The 17,849-nt window shown below is 40.8% G+C and overlaps 1 protein-coding gene across 1 annotated transcript in view; it reads right to left on the bottom strand.

Annotated features, from left to right (window-relative positions):
- The window catches only part of CCDC30 (coiled-coil domain containing 30), a 380,612-nt gene that overhangs the window by 13,668 nt on the left and 349,095 nt on the right, over nt 1–17,849 (bottom strand). Inside the window, exon 22 of the mRNA XM_053690989.1 lies at nt 7,950–8,091. Coding sequence (XP_053546964.1) covers nt 7,950–8,091 — 142 coding nt within the window. The remainder of the gene's footprint in view (nt 1–7,949; nt 8,092–17,849) is intronic.

Genomic DNA, 17,849 nt, shown 5'->3' with positions numbered 1-17,849 from the left:
GACCGCAGCTAGTTGAGGCCAAGCCTGAAGAGCATTGAATATCGCTCTCAGTTCCAGAATGTTTATCGGAAGGAGGGCTTCCTCCTGAGTCCACGAACCCTGAGCCTTCAGGGAGTTCCAGATCGCGCCCCAGCCCAGAAGGCTGGCATCTGTCGTCACTATAGTCCACTCTCGCCTGCGGAAACTCATTCCCCTGGACAGATGGACCCGAGATAACCACCAGAGAAGAGAATCCCTGGTCTCTTGATCCAGATTTAGCAGAGGGGACAAATCTGTGTAATCCCCATTCCACTGATTGAGCATGCAAAGTTGCAGTGGTCTGAGATGTAGGCGGGCAAACGGAACTATGTCCATTGCCGCTACCATTAGGCCGATTACTTCCATACACTGAGCCACTGACGGCCGAGAAGTGGAATGAAGAGCACAGCAGGAAGTTAGAAGCTTTGATAACCTGACCTCTGTCAGAAAAATTTTCATTTCTACTGAATCTATCAGTGTTCCTAGGAAGGAAACTCTTGTGAGAGGGGAGAGAGAACTCTTTTCTTCGTTCACCTTCCACCCGTGAGACCTCAGAAAGGTCAGAACAATGTCCGTATGGGACTTGGCGATTTGAAAAGTCGATGCCTATACCAGAATGTCGTCTAGGTAAGGAGCCACTGCTATGCCCCGTGGCCTTAGAACCACCGGTAGGGATCCTAGAACCTTCGTAAAGATTCTTGGTGCCGTGGCTAACCCGAAGGGAAGAGCCACAAACTGGTAATGCCTGTCTAAGAAGGCGAACCTGAGGAACTGATGATGATCTCTGTGAATCGGAATGTGGAGATAGGCATCCTTTAAGTCCATGGTAGTCATATATTGACCCTCCTGGATCATAGGGAGGATGGTTTGGATAGTCTCCATCCTGAAGGATGGGACCCTGAAAAATTAGTTTAGGATCTTGAGATCCAAGATTGGTCTGAAAGTTCCCTCTTTTTTGGGAACTATAAACAGATTTGAATAGAAGCCCTGCCCCTGTTCCTCCCTTGGAACTGGGTGGATCACTCCCATAACCAGTAGGTCTTGAACACAACGTACGAATGCCTCTCTCTTTATCTGGTTTACAGATAATTGTGAGAGATGAAATCTCCCCTTTGAAGATGAAGCTTTGAAGTCCAGAAGATATCCCTGGGAAACAATCTCTAATGCCCAGGGATCCTGGACGTCTCTTGCCCAAGCCTGGGTGAAGAGAGAAAGTCTGCCCCCTACTAGATCCGTTCCCGGATCGGGGGCTACTCCTTCATGCTGTCTTAGAGGCAGCCGCAGGTTTCTTGGCCTGCTTCCCCTTGTTCCAAGCCTGGTTAGGTCTCCAGACTGGTTTGGAATGGGCGAAATTTCCCTCTTGTTTTGCATTACCGGAAACTGAAGCTGCGCCACTCTTGAAGTTTCGAAAGGAACGAGAATTATTCTGTTTGGTCCTTAACTTATTGGACCTATCCTGAGGAAGGGCGTGACTTTTTCTTCCAGTAATATCAGAAATGATCTCCTTCAGACCAGGCCCGAATAGGGTCTGTCCCTTGAAGGGGATGTTAAGAAGCTTAGACTTTGAAGTAACGTCTGCTGACCAGGACTTAAGCCATAGCGCCCTACGCGCCAAAATGGCAAAACCTGAATTCTTACCCGTTAGCTTGGCTAAATGAAAAATGGCGTCAGAAATAAAGGAGTTAGCTAACTTAAGAGCTTTAATCCTGTCTAGAATATCGTCTAGCGGGGTCTCTACCTGTAGAGCCTCCTCAAGAGACTCAAACCAAAAAGCCGCTGCAGCAGTAACTGGGGCAATGCATGCAAGAGGCTGGAGAATAAAACCTTGATGTATAAAAATTTTCTTAAGGAGACCCTCCAATTTTTTATCCATAGGATCTAGGAAAGCACAACTGTCCTCGACGGGGATAGTTGTACGCTTAGCTAGGGTAGAGACTGCTCCCTCCACCTTAGGAACCGTCTGCCACGAGTCCCGTATGGCGGCATCTATGGGAAACATCTTTTTGAAAGCAGGAGGGGGAGAGAACGGCACACCTGGTCTATCCCATTCCTTAGTAATAATTTCCGAAAACCTCTTAGGGACTGGAAAAACATCAGTGTAAACCAGCACTGCAAAGTATTTGTCCATTTTACACAATTTCTCTGGAACCACAATGGGGTCACAGTCATCCAGAGTCGCTAAAACCTCCCTAAGCAATAAGCGGAGGTGTTCAAGCTTAAATTTAAACGCTGTCATTTCAGAATCAGACTGAAGTAACGCCTTCCCTGAGTCTGAAATGTCACCCACAGATAGAAGCTCACCTGCCTCGGCTTCTGAGCATTGTGAGGGTATATCGGACACAGGCGTTAAAGCGTCAGAAAGCTCTGTATTAGTTCTAGCCCCAGAGCTGTCTCGCTTTCCTTGTAGCCCTGGCAGTTTGGAGAATACCTCTGAGAGGGTAGCATTCATAACTGCTGCCATGTCCTGTAAGGTAAAAGAATTAGACGCGCTAGATGTACTTGGCGTCACTTGAGCGGGAGTTATAGGTTCTGACACATGGGAAGAGCTAGATGGCATAATCTCCCTCTTTCCAGTCAGAGAATCCCCTGGAGATAAATCTTTAAGCGCCATAATATGGTCTTTATAGTTTATAGAAATATCAGTACATTTGGTACACATTCTAAGAGGGGGTTCCACCATGGCTTTAAAACATATTGAACAAGGAGTTTCCTCTATGTCAGACATGTTTAACAGACTAGTAATGAGACAAGCAAGCTTGGAAAACACTTTAATAAAGGTGAAACAGCAATTAAACAAAAATGTTACTGTGCCTTTAAGAGAAAAAAACTAGCACTTAAACTGCAAAACAGTGTAAAAATACAGTAAAGTCTTTGAAATGTTTACAGTGTGTGTAAGGGACTAAAGCAACATTGCACCCACTTGCAAATGGATGATTAACCCCTTAGGCCCCAAACCGGATTGAAAAACGTTAAAAAACGTTAAAAGTCAATTGAGCACCTTGCCACAGCTCTGCTGAGGCTCCTACCTGCCCTCAAAAACGATTTTGTGCAGAAATAACCCCTTTGAAATGGTCCTCAGATGCCAGAGGAAACCTCTAGGGAAGCTGGATGTCTCAGTCTGAATTAAAACTGCGTAGTTAGAGTGCTAAAATAGGCCCCTCCCACCATGTTACTGGATGTTAGAAGGGCCTTAAGAAAATACTCCTAGGAGTATCTGACTAGCCATGTGGAAACTAGGCCCCAAATAAAGACTTATCTCCCTCAGAGAAAAAACGTCCTATTTATGAAATCATGTAAACGTTTTGTCACTAAGTAATATGAATATTAACATGAGTATTGCCCTGTTTTGTAAGCATGATCCCAGTTGCTGTTAAATCACTGCATCAGGCTTACCTCAAATACACAAGGCTCTGTCAGCATTTTCTAGAACTTATTCATCTCTCTAGAAATAAAAATACTGAACATACCTCAAAGCAGGTAATCTGCAGACCGTTCCCCCAACTGAAGTTTTCCCATATTCTTCAGTTATGTGTGAGAACAGCAATGGACCTTAGTTACAAACCGCTAAGATCATCAAACTTCCAGGCAGAATTCTTCTTCTAATTTCTGCCTGAGAGTAAAACAGTACAACGCCGGTACCGTTTAAAAATAACAAACTCTTGATTGAAGGCAAAACTACACTAAGTCACCACATATCTCTTGATACTTCCTTTCTTGTCGAGAGTTGCAAGAGAATGACTGGGGGTGGCAGTTAGGGGAGGAGCTATATAGACAGCTCTATTGTGGGTGTCCTCTTGCAACTTCCTGTTGGGAAGGAGAATATCCCACAAGTAATGGATGAACCCGTGGACTGGATACACCTTACAAGAGAAAGATAATCCCTTTATTAACCATTCCCCAGTTTTGCATAACCAACACTGTTATAGAAATACACTTTTTACTTCTGTGATTACCTTGCATCTAAGCCTCTGCAAACTGCCCCCTTATTTCAGTTCAGTTCAGTTTTGACAGACTTGCATTTTAGCCAATCAGTGCTCACTCCAGGGTAACTTCACGTGCATGAGCTCAATGTTATCTATATGAAACACATGAACTAAAGCCCTCTAGTGGTCAAAATGCATTCAGATTAGAGGCAGTCTTTAAGGTCTAAGAAATTAGCATATGAACCTCCTAGAATTAGCTTTTAACTAAGAATACCAAAAGAACAAAGCAAAAAAGTAAATTGGAAAGTTGTTTAAAATTACATTCCCGATTTAAATCATGAAGGTTTGTTTTAGACTTGACTGTCCCTTTAACCATGAAAGTTTAATCTTGACGTTACTGTCTCTTTAATAATACATCCCTGTATATATTTCAAGTTTAATAGGATGGTTCTGAAAATATGGAATAATATCATCACCACATTCCACTGTGATGTTCTACTCCTAGAATTTGTTCCACCTAAGAGGGGTCAAGTCAAACAAAGTGTTCTTTATTGCAAAAAAATGGATGCTTGTGTACTAAATAAAACAGCCATTTCTTGTCAGGCTTGTCCTCCTCCACTGATGGAGCTGCTGGAGTTTCTGTACTAAAACTAAGCGCTTAGTAATCATGTGGTGTCATGTCAAGTACCAGCTCTGGGAATGAAGCAAACATATAAAAGATAAGGAGCAGCAGAAAATCCAGTTTTGGAAGGCAAGATTATATGAAGAAAAGGTAGGTCAGCCCATGTAATCCAATACTAATTAAAGAAAGAGTACAAGGTCTACCAAGATATTTAAAAACATCTACAGACAACACATGGATAATCACTAGGCGGAAAGTGTGCATTTATGGTACAAAGTGCCAAAAAAAGGTGGTGCCAGCATAGGATTGGAAAATTAGTCAGAACTGAGATTTTGAGAAATATGAGGAAAACAATGCTTAAGAACAATAGTGAGGTAAAGCAAACATAGATGATAACTTGCAAACTGACATACAAACAAGCATACCTTAATCTACACATGGAATTAATTAAAAAAAACGCCTAAAAACACGAAAAAATGTAAGCCAATATTAAAGGGACAGTCTAGGCCAAAAAAACTTTCATGATTCATTTCATTTTAAACAATTTTCCAATTTACTTTTATCACCAATTTTGCTTTGTTCTCTTGGTATTCTTAGTTGAAAGCTTAACCTAGGAGGTTCATATGCTAATTTTTTAGACCTTGAAGCCCACCTCTTTTCAGATTGCATTTTAAGTCTTTCACCACTAGAGGGTGTTAGTTCATTTATTTCATATAGATAACACTGTGCTCGTGCACGTGAAGTTATCTGGGAGCAGGCACTGATTGGCTAGACTGCAAGTCTGTCAAAAGAACTGAAAAAGGGGCAGTTTGCAGAGGCTTAGATACAAGATAATCACAGAGGTTAAAAGTATATTATTATAACTGTGTTGGTTATGCAAAACTGGGGAATGGGTAATAAAGGGATTATCTATCTTTTAAAATAATAAAAATTCTGGTGTAGACTGTCCCTTTAAGCCAAAGACAAACTTTATGCTTGAGATTTTACCTGATAAATTATTTTCTTTCATGAGGGTGAGAGTCCTCCAGACATCACATGTGAGAATTACAATCCAGTCCACTAGGAGGAGACAAAAACATCACTACATACCAAAGCTTAAATCCCTCCCACTCTCCCAGAATCCTTCAGTCACACATATGACCAAGTAGTCTGAGGAAAACAGAAAAGCAGGAAAGATAAAGCTTGGCAAATGAAGTGCAAAACAAGTACTGCCACCAACCGTAAAAAATAAAGGGTGGGGACTCGTGGGCTCTCACCATTATGAAAGAAATTAATTTAACAGGTAAGCATAAATTTTGTTTTCTTTTATCCAAGCAATGAAGTCCACAAGACCACCATGTAATAGGGGTGACAAACAATTATGGCAAGTACGTTACTGATCAGGAATTACGGCCCACAAAACCTTCTTACCAAAAACTGTTTCTGAAGAGACACACATATTAAATTGATAAAACTTTGAAACTGTATGCAAATAAGATCAAGTAGCCACCTTACAAATCTGTTCTATGGACGCCTCATTACGAAAGCCCCAAGAAGTGGCAACTACTCTAGTGAAATTAACAGGATTGCGCTTAAGGGGAGTCTCCCCCACAACCAGGTATGCCTTACGAAGTAAGGACTTAAGCCAAGTGGCTAAGTTAACGGCTGTGGCTTTCTGACCCGTACAGGGCACAGAACAATTAGCAAACAGAGAAGATGAAATCCTAAAAGCCTTTCTGGCTTCAACATAGATTTTTAAAGCTCTCACAACATTCAAGTTATGAAGAAGTGGCTCCTTAGAATTATTAGGAGCTGGACAAAAAGAAGGTACCGCAATATTCTGGTTGATTGTATCTGTAGATACTACCATAGGAAAAAAGGAATAGGTAGTTTGAAGAATAATCATGCCCTAATAAAAAAACAAATCAGGAAATTAGGTTTGCAAGATAATTCTTCAGGCTAAATAATGGCCAAGAGAAAAAAAGAACCTTCCAGGATAAAAGTTGAAGATCTAAAACCATGCAAATGTTCAAAAGTGGCTTGAAGAACCATCAAAACCAAATTAAAATTCCACGAAGGAGAAAATGGTCAAATAGCTTGTTTAATGCAGAAAAGACCCTGAACAAAGGTTTGGATACCAGGAATCTTGACAATCCTCTTATGATAATTTGTTGCACAAATTATAATCAAATCAATGTATGTTAAATTATGCAATGCATTTGTGCTTTGGGTATTACACTGTCCCACCCAGCTACTATATAATGCCACCCAACTGGCAAAATATTCTTTGGAGAACACTGACAAGTTAATGTTGCTAACGTTAAATTGCAGAAGTTTGGGAATGCAAAAATGATGGTGCAAAAATATCGGGTGCTTGTTGAGACAAATGGCAAAAAAAACATGTCAACCAAACTAAAATTATGTAACAAGTCAACTAAGCACCATTACTGTCCAGTCACACTGAGATAGCAAATCAGATCAATGACAATATTCATGTGTCTGGGGTTTGCCTTGTAAGCATATTGACATCCTAAGTGCTGGACTGAAACCTTGTTAACATTAATGACACAGAGAGGAGATATTACCTAATTATAAGCAAAAGTAGGGACTTCTATCTTCAGGAAAAATAAATAAAATATGCTGAAATAGTGCTTGGCTCCAAGTCTTACTGCTTCTTGAAAATCAGACTCGCTAAAACTGAAGCTGGAGGAAGGAGGGGCTAAAAAGAGGAGGAGTCAACTGACCATGAATGTAAAGTTCTCCATCTTTACTGAAAAAGGGTTTGCTTTATGTGCTGCTATGACAGAACATGACAAAAACAGGACGTCACTAGACACTACAATGAATTATTATTTTTGGGCCCGAATTAATGAACTAGAAAGGTTACCCTAAACCAATGATGGCTAACCTTGGCACCCCTAATGTTTCAAGACTATATTTCCCATGATGCTCAACTAGACTGCAGAGTGCCTAAGCATCATGGGAAATGTAGTTTGAAAACATCTGGGGTGCCAAGGTTGGCCATCACTGCCCTAAACCATTAACATGAAAGACAAATACTGACACTCACTTGTATACATTAAATAAAACAGATCACAAAATTATATTATACAGTAAAACATTTAATATTTTGTCAATTCTGTAATTACCTTTTAGATTATTAGAGGTTTGATTTTTTTTTTTTACATATACTGTATGTGGGCTGGCTTGAAATAGCCCCATGTATTACCTTTGTGACTGAAGTTATAAACCAGGACAAATAACATATCAAATACAAACAAAATAAAGGCTTTTTGGTCAGTTGAAAGAGTATAGTCTGGAACTATGCAAGAATACAACCATGATTTGAAATTAACAACATTAATAGAATACCAGGCGAGAGTCATACATACAAGCCTTAAACGTACCTTTTCTGTCTGACATTTAGCCAATGAGATTTCCATTTCAAGTTCTCTTATGCGCATATCACGCTTATTCACCTCGTTCACATTAACCTCTTTTGCCTGGTAAAGTTTGGTTTTATGGCGAAGTTGTTTCTCATTATATTTTCTGACACAAAATATAGAAAAACATTTAAGTCCCATAGAATATTTTAAACTATTAAATACTTTACATTTTTCTTAGTATACAGTAAGTTATAAAAAATAAAATATAACATAGTAACAAGGTTTCTATTACATACATTAAGAGTAATAAAACATGTTGACTGAATAACAAAAAAAACAACAACACAATTTTACAAGACAAGAGGTGAATATTTTTGCATAAATTTCATCACTGAAATTTTTCCATAGCAGCACAGAAAAAGAAAATCAACCATTGGATGATTTATAGCCAATAGAAAATTAGCACAGTGTATAAAAGCAGCACACCTGGCAGCCTATCATTCCACTTCTTTTAATTACAGATTATTATTACCATTTACATTATTATTATTATTTTCACAGTTACCTTTCCCTGTGCTTTGTTTAACCCCTTGTAAGTTTCCAGAGAGTGGTGCCACACATTAACTGAGAGTGTCACTGTCTCCGTTTCCTTTTATTCATGTTCTCCTCTAGCACAATACTGCTGCTATATTTTTCTATATATCTTTTCTATTATCCACTGAAACAAAACACATAGGGGCCGATTTATCAAGCTCTGTATGGAGCGTGATGCCCCTCATTTGGCTCGCCGGAAACAGAAGTTATGAAGCAGCGGTCTAAAGACCGCTGCTCCATAACTTATCCGCCTGCTCTGAGGCCACGGACAGAAATCAACCTGACCGAATACGATCGGGTTGATTGACACCCCCTGCAAGAGGCCGCAAATCTGCAGAGGGCGGCAGTGCACCAGCAGTTCACAAGAACTGCAGGTGCAATGATAAATGCTGACAGCGTTTTCTGTCGGCATTTATCGATGTGCGGCGGACATGATCCGCTACATCATATCATGTCCGCTCGCACATTAAATATACCCCTTGTACTCTACTTGCCCTAGCAAACGCATCAAGAGAAGTCTTTATGTTTTGATTCTCCCCCATCTAAACGGTGCTGTGATCTTGCAATCTTAAAAGGAACATTACACTAAATAAATGCTAGATATAATTAAACATTCAAAGAAAAGATTAGTCTGAGAATAACATGTAGATTCATTTTTTAAAGTTGCATGAGCTGTTTAAATATTAGCAAAATCAGTGTAAAGTTTTAGAGGCTGAATTATCATATGTCTGTCGGACCTGATCCGACAGTGTGGATCAGGTCCGACAGACATCGCTGAATGCGGAGAGCAATACGCTCTCCGTATTCAGCATTGCACCAGTAGCTCACAAGAGCTGCTGGTGCAACGCCGCCCCCTGCAGACTCGCGGTCAATAGGCCGCCAGCAGGGAGGTGTCAATCAACCCGATCGTACTCGATCGTGTTGTATTGTGGCGATTCCTGTCCTCCTCATTAGAGCAGGCGGACAGGGTTATGGAGCAGTGGTTTTTAGACCGCTGCTCCATAACTTGTGTTTCTGGCGACTCGCCAGACACACTGGCCCTCAAGCTCCGTACGGAGCTTGATAAATGGGCCTCTATGTGTCAATATATACACACATAATTTATTATTTTACATTACCATCTCAAAGTGTTTAATGTCCCTTTAAAGGAATATTAAAGAGTAAATACATGTCATGCACCTCCCTCTAATCATGGGCTCTGCCATTTTGGAACCTAGGTTACACTGCAGGTATCTGAATGAGAGTTGCTGCACATGTGCAAACAAGTCAGCACTGGAATGCAGTGAACGCTAGATGGGAAACAACTCCAATACTACGCTTATAAAATATATTTAGTGTTTAATGTCCCTTTGCCGTGCACAATTCTTGCTGATTACTGGAAGCCATATTGGAACAGCAGCTTCAGCTACTGCGCATCTCCTGGCTTGTCTTGCACTTTCCAAAAAACAAAATCTACACTAATATCAACAGACAACTCTTCCTATCTGTTATTTTCTACATCATTTTACTACAGTACAATGTAAATGAATTGGCATTTCCCTTTTTTTATGGGAGAGAGGATTAAAAAAAAAATCAAAAATAGACTTAGAACTTCTGAACTACATCTTTGTTTGGCACAAGAGAAATGATCTTATTACTGTAAGAAAACGTTTAGCATACCTGAACTCTAAACATAGATTTAAACTTTATTATTAGAAAATATGCAAAAAATTTGTGCCGTACATTTAAAAAACAAAACTTTTTCTAACTTTATTACACACTGTAAAAAGTAACCAATCCTTAATCACTTTTCTTCTAAAACAAATATTAGTTTTTAAACAACACTGTTTAAAATCAACACAAATCTTACCTCATACACATCTAGATTACGAGTTTTGCGCTATACCGGGTGCGTAAGGAAACGCAATAAAATGAGCGGTCCCGCACTTTCTATAGCGCTGCCATTACGAGTTACTGAAAAACCTCCTTGTGCTGTGCGTTATGGTGCATAAAGCTCCATACCGCACAAAAGCCAAGGGCTGAGTTTACATTCTCGTGCACGCTTTCCCCCATAGACATCAATGAGGAGAGAGTGTTAGAAAAAATCTAATACCTGCAATTGCGGAATGGAAATCGCCATAACGCAACCCCATTGATGTCTATGGGGGAAAGAAAGTTACGTTTAAACCTAACACCCTAACATAAACAGTCTTATAGCAGCGCTCCTGACACGGACTTGAGTGAAAGAAAGCAGGCAGTGAAACTCGTCAACACTAATTGCTTAGGAACTGTTAGCAGTAGTCTGGATGGTTTCACAGAAAAACTTTCCCTGCATCTCCAGACTCTAACTTTCATCAATACTCTCACGAGAGGTTGACATGACTACTTAAAACTCCAGTCCTATCTCGAAGGGCAGATACCTTTTTTCAGGACTCTCCGAATCTTCTGCCACTTCTCTGCCACCTCCTAACGTGACGAAAGGCATGGGGTAATGAGAAAGTGGAAGGGATATTTAAGCCTTTTGCCGAGGTGTCTTTGCCTCCTCCTGGTGGCCAGGTGTTGTATTTCCCAACAGTAAGGAATGAAGCCATGGACTCTCCCTATCTTAGGAAGGAAAAATGGCGTACCTTGCATTCTTATTGGCTGATTTGATTCTTCAAATTCAAATCAGTCAATAGGATAAGAGCTACTGAAATCCTATTGGCTGTTCAAAACAGCCAATAGGATTAGAGCTACTGAAATCCTATTGGCTGATTTGAACAGCCAATAGAATTTCAGTAGCTCTCATCCTATTAGCTGTTCAAATCAGCCAATAGGATTTCAGTAGCTCTCATCCTATTGACTGATTTGAATTTGAAGAATCAAATCAGCCAATAGGAATGCAAGGTACAGCATTTTTTAACGGGTACCTTGCATACAACTTCAGTGTAGAGCGTGATCGTATGAAGAGGACGCTCCACACAGTATGTCATTGCCTGTCCTGGATAGCTTCGCTCCGCGCCGCCGGGATGAAGATAGAAGACGCCCCCGTGATGGATGAAGATATCGCCGCCTGGATGGAGATGAATGTCTGGACTTCAGGAACCGTGAGTAGATTTTATGGGGTTAGTGTTACGTTTTTATTTTTTTGGGGTGTGTTTTTTTTTAGATTAGGGTTTTTTGGGCACTGTAAAAGAGCTGAATGCCCTTTTAAGGGCAGTAAAAGAGCTGAATGCCCTTTTAAGGGCAATACCCATACAAATGCCCCTTTAGGGGCAAAGGGTAGCTTAGGTTTTATTTAGACTTCATTTTTTTAATTTTGGGGGGTTGGTTGGGTGGGAGTTTGTATTTATTTCTAGGTAAAAACGCTGTTTAACTTAGGGCAATGCCCTACAAAAGGCCCTATTAAGGGCTATTGGTAGTTTATTGTAGGTTAGGGGGTTAGGGGTGTTTTTATTTTGGGGGGACTTTTTTAATTTTTATAGGGCTATTAGATTAGGTGTAAATGTTTTTATTTTTGATAATTTTGTTTATTATTTTTTGTAAGCTTAGAGTTTTTTTATTTTTAGTAATTTTAGTGTTTTTTACTTTTTGTAATGTTAGATTTTTTTATTTTTTTCGTAGTGTTAGGTTTTTTAAAATTGTAATTTAGGAATTTTAATTGGTATTTTTTTTTTTTTTATTAGAATAGTTATGTTTGGTTAATTTATAGTTTAATCTTAGTTTTTATTTATTTCACAGGTAAGTTTTTATTTATTTTAAGAAAGTTATATTGTACTTTCAATTTAAAGTTAGGGGGTGTTAGGTTTAATCGTTAATAGTTTAATTTAGTGTTTTGAGATGTGGGGGTCCGGCAGTTTAGGGGTTACTAGGTTTAGTTCATTAGTTACAATGTGGGGATCCAGCGGTTTAGGGGTTAATAGGTTTATTTAGTGTTTTGCGATGTCGTGGAGCGGCGCATTAGGGGTTACTAGATTTATTTAATAGTCGTAATGTGGGTGGGCAGCAGATTAGGGGTTAATAGGTTTAATATTGTATTTGCGTTGCGGAAGGGCGGCGCGGTTTAGGGGTTAATTGGTAGTTTATGGGCGTTAGAGTACTTTGTAACATTTTAGTTATGAGTTTTGTGAAACATTTTTGTTTCGCAAAATCTATAACTATTGGTCTCAGATCACGGAATGGATCGTGTCTGTATAGGATGTAACGCAAGCATTTAAGATGGACCGCACAACCTGTAATACGGCGCTATGGAAAGTCCCGCACTCACACATAATTTCTCTTGTAAGGTCTATCCAGTCCACGGATCATCCATTACTTGTGGGATATTCTCATTCCCAACAGGAAGTTGCAAGAGGAAACCCACAGCAGAGCTGCAATATAGCTCCTCCCCTAACTGTCATAGCCAGTCATTCTCTTGCAACTCTCAACAAGGAGGTCGTAAGAGAGAGTGGTTAAATATAGCTAGTTTATTTTCTTCAATCAAAAGTTTGTTATTTTTAAATAGTACCGGAGTTGTGCTATTTTATCTCAGGCAGTAAATAGAAGAAGAATCTACCTGAGGTTTCTATGATCTTAGCAGATTGTAACTAAGATCCATTGCTGTTCTCACATATGTCTGAGGGGATTACACAGATGAGGTAAAACTTCAGCGAGAGAATGGCGTGCAGTTTATTCTGCTATCAGGTATGTGCAGTTATAATTTTTTCTAGAGATGGAAAACACTAGAAAATGCTGCTGATACCGGATTAATGTTAGTTAAGCCTGAATACAGTGATTTAATAACGACTGGTATCATGCTTACTCCCAGGGGTAATACCCTTATGATATTTACAATATAAAACGTTTGCTGGCATGTTTAATCGCTTTTATATATACTTTGGTGATAAAACTTTATTGGGGCCTAGTTTTTTCCACATGGCTTAAATTTTGCCTAGAAACAGTTTCCTGAGGCTTTCCACTGTGTTACTATGAGTGGGAGGGGCCTATTTTAACGTTTTTTTGTGCAGTTAAAATTACAAACTAAGACATCCAGATTCCCTCAAAGGCCCTCGGAATGCTATAGGACATCTCTAAAGGGCCCAAAGGCTTTCCAAAGTCGTTTATTGGGGAAGGTAGGGCTACAGCTTGCTGTGGCAGTTGGTTGTGACTGTTAAACGTCTATTTCGTTTTTTTGATCCGTTTTTTTAACTAAGGGGTTAATCATCCATTTGCAAGTGGGTGCAATGCTCTGCTAGTCTATTACATACACTGTAAAAATTTCGTTTGATTTACTGCATTTTTTCACTGTTTTTCACTGTTTTTCAAATTCTGACAAAATTTGTTTCTCTTAAAGGCACAGTACCGTTTTTTATATTTGCTTGTTAACTTGATTTAAAGTGTTTTCCAAGCTTGCTAGTCTCATTGCTAGTCTGTATAAACATGTCTGACATAGAAGAAACTCCTTGTTCATTATGTTTAAAAGCCATGGTGGAACCCCCTCTTAGAATGTGTACCAAATGTACTGATTTCATTTTAGGCAATAAAGATCATTTTCTGTCTTTTAAAAAAATTTATCACCAGAGGAATTTGTCGAGGGGGAAGTTATGCCGACTAACTTTCCCCACGTGTCAGACACTTTGACTCCCGCTTAAGGGACTCACGCTCAAATGGCGCCAAGTACATCTAGGGCGCCCATAGCGTTTACTTTACAAGACATGGCGGCAGTCATGGATAATACACTGTCAGCGGTATTAGCCAGACTACCTGAACTTAGAGGTAAGCGAGATAGCTCTGGGGTGAGACAAAATGCAGAGCATACTGACGCTTTAAGAACCATGTCTGATACTGCCTCACAATATGCAGAAGCTGAGGAAAGAGAGCTTCAGTCAGTGGGTGATGTTAATGACTCAGGAAGATACCTGATTCTAATATTTCTACATTTAAATTTAAGCTTGTACACCTCCGCGTGTTGCTTAGGGAGGTTTTAGCTGCTCTGAATGACTATGATTCCATTGCAGTGCCAGAGAAATTGTGTAGACTGGATAAATACTTGCAGTGCCGGTGTGTACTGATGTTTTTCCAATACCTAAAAGGTTTACAAAAATTATTAATAAGGAATGGGATAGACCAGGTGTGCCGTTCTCTTCCCCTCCTATTTTTAGAAAAATGTTTCCAATAGACGCCACCACACGGGACTTATGGCAGACAGTCCCTAAGGTGGAGGGAGCAGTTTCTACTCTAGCAAAGCGTACTACTATCCCTGTCGAGGACAGTTGTGCTTTTTTAGATCCAATGGATAAAAAATTAGAAGGTTACCTTAAGGAAATATTTATTCAACAAGGTTTTATCCTACAGCCCCTTGCATGCATTGCCCCTGTCACTGCTGCTGCGGCGTACTGGTTTGAGTCTCTGGAAGAGGCTTTACAGGTAGCGACTCCATTGGATGACATACTTGGCAAACTTAGAGCACTTAAGCTAGCCAATTCTTTTATTTCTGATGCCATTGTTCATTTGACTAAACTAACGGCTAAGAATTCTGGTTTTGCTATACAGGCGCGCAGAGCGCTATGGCTTAAATCATGGTCAGCTGACGTGACTTCAAAATCTAAGCTACTTAACACTCCCTTCAAGGGGCAGACCCTATTCGGGCCTGGTTTGAAGGAGATTATTGCTGATATCACTGGAGGAAAAGGTCATGCAATTCCTCAGGACAGGTCCAAATCTAGGGCCAAACAGTCTAATTTTCGTGCCTTTCAAAACTTCAAGGCAGGTGCGGCATCAACTTCCTCTAATAATAAACAAGAGAGAACTTTTGCTCAATCTAAGACCGTCTGGAGACCAAACCAGACCTGGAAAAAAGGTAAGCAGGTCAAAAAAGCCTGCTGCTGCCTCTAAGACAGCATGAAGGAACGGCCCCCTATCCGGTAACAGATCTAGTAGGGGGCAGACTTTCACTCTTCGCCCAGGCGTGGGCAAGAGATGTTCAGGATCCCTGGGCGTTGGAAATTATATCCCAGGGATATCTTCTGGACTTCAAAGCTTCCCCCCCAAAAGGGAGATTTCACCTTTCACAATTATCTGCACACCAGATAAAGAGAGAGGCATTCTTACACTGTGTACGAGACCTCCTAGTTATGGGAGTGAACAGGAACAGGGTTTTTACTCAAATCTGTTTGTGGTTCTCAAAAAAGAGGGAACCTTCAGACCAATTTTGGATCTAAAGATCTTAAACAAATTCCTCAAAGTTCCGTCGTTCAAGATGGAAACTATTCGTACCATCCTACCACTGATCCAGGAGGGTCAATATATGACTACAGTGGATCTAAAGGATGCTTATCTTCACATTCCGATACACAAAGATCATCATCGGTTTCTCAGGTTTGCCTTTCAAGACAGGCATTACCAGTTGTAGCTCTTCCCTTTGGATTAGCTACAGCCCCAAGAATCTTTACAAAGGTTCTAGGGTCGCTTATGGCGGTCCTAAGGCCGCGGGGCATAGCAGTAGCCTCTTATTTAGACGACATCCTGATACAGGCGTCAAACTTCCAAATTGCCAAGTCTCATACGGACGTAGTACTGGCATTTCTGAGGTCGCATGGGTGGAAAGTGAACGAGGAAAAGAGTTCTCTATCCCCACTCACAAGAGTTTCCTTTCTAGGGACTCTGATAGATTCTATAGAAATGAAAATTCACCTGACGGAGTCCAGGTTATCAAAGCTTCTAAATTCCTGCCGGGTTCTTCATTCCATTCCGCGCCCTTCGGTGGCTCAGTGTATGGAAGTAATCGGCTTAATGGTAGCGGCAATGGACATAGTGCCGTTTGCACGCTTACATCTCAGACCGCTGCAACTATGCATGCTCAGTCAGTGGAGCGGGGATTACACAGATTTGTCCCCTCAACTGAATCTGGAGCAAGAGACCAGGGATTCTTTTCCCCGGTAGCTATCTCGGGTCCTTCTGTCCAAAGGTATGACCTTTCGCAGGCCAGATTGGACAATTGTAACAACAAATGCCAGCCTTCTAGGTTGGGGTGCAGTCTGGAACTCCCTGAAGGCTCAGGGATCGTGGACTCAGGAGGAGTCTCTCCTTCCAATAAATATTCTGGAACTAAGAGCGATATTCAAGACTCTTCAGGCTTGGCCTCAGTTAGCAACTCTGAGGTACATCAGATTTCAGTCGGACAACATCACGACTGTAGCTTACATCAACCATCAAGGGGGAACAAGAAGTTCCCTAGAGATGTTAGAAGTTTCAAAAATAATTCGCTGGGCAGAGATTCACTCTTACCACCTATCAGCTATCCATATCCCAGGTGTAGAGCACTGGGAGGCGGATTTTCTAAGTCGTCAGACTTTTCATCCGGGAGAGTGGGAACTCCATCCGGAGGTGTTTGCACAACTGATTCATCGTTGGGGCAAACCAGAACTGGATCTCATGGCGTCTCGCCAGAACGCCAAGCTTCCGTGTTACGGATCCAGGTCCAGAGATCCCAAGGCGACACTGATAGATGCTCTTGCAGCGCCCTGGTCTTTCAACCTGGCTTATGTGTTTCCACCGTTTCCTCTGCTCCCTCGACTGATTGCCAAGATCAAGCAGGAGAGAGCATCTGTGATCTGCAGATCTAGTGGACATGTCATCCTTTCCACCATGGTCTCTGCCTCTGAGACAGGACCTTCTACTTCAGGGTCCTTCCAACCATCCAAATCTAATTTCTCTGCGGCTGACTGCCTAGAGATTGAACGCTTGATTTTATCAAAGCGTGGCTTCTCCGAGTCAGTTATTGATACCTTAATACGGGCACGAAAGCCTGTCACCAGGAAAATTTACCATAAGGTATGGCGTAGATATCTTTATTGGTGTGAATTCAAGGGTTACTCATGGAGTAAGGTCAGGATTCCTAGGATATTATCTTTTCTCCAAGAAGGTTTGGAAAAAGGATTGTCAGCTAGTTAAGCGTCTGACAGATGTTCCAGACGTTCAGGCATTTTGTCAGGCTTTAGTTAGAATCAAGCCTGTGTTTAAACCGGTTGCTCCACCATGGAGCTTAAAACTTGGTTCTTAAGGTTCTTCAAGAAGTTCCGTTTGAACCTCTTCATTCCATAGATATCAAACTTTTATCTTGGAAAGTCCTTTTTTGGTAGCTATTTCCTTGGCTCGTAGAGTCTCCGAGTTATCTGCCTTACAATGTGATTCTCCTTATCTGATTTTTCATATGGATAAGGTAGTCCTGCGTACCAAATCTGGGTTTTTACCTAAGGTGGTATCTAACAAGAATATCAATCAAGAGATTGTTGTCCCATCCTTGTGTTTCACAATCTGGACGTGGTCCGTGCTTTAAAGTTTTTACTTACAAGCTACTAAAGATTTTCGTCAAACATCTGCTTGGTTTGT

Source organism: Bombina bombina, chromosome 8, assembly GCF_027579735.1.
Source record: "Bombina bombina isolate aBomBom1 chromosome 8, aBomBom1.pri, whole genome shotgun sequence".
In the NCBI taxonomy this organism is placed as follows: Eukaryota; Metazoa; Chordata; class Amphibia; order Anura; family Bombinatoridae; genus Bombina; species Bombina bombina.
This window is presented reverse-complemented; position numbering and strand designations above follow the sequence as displayed.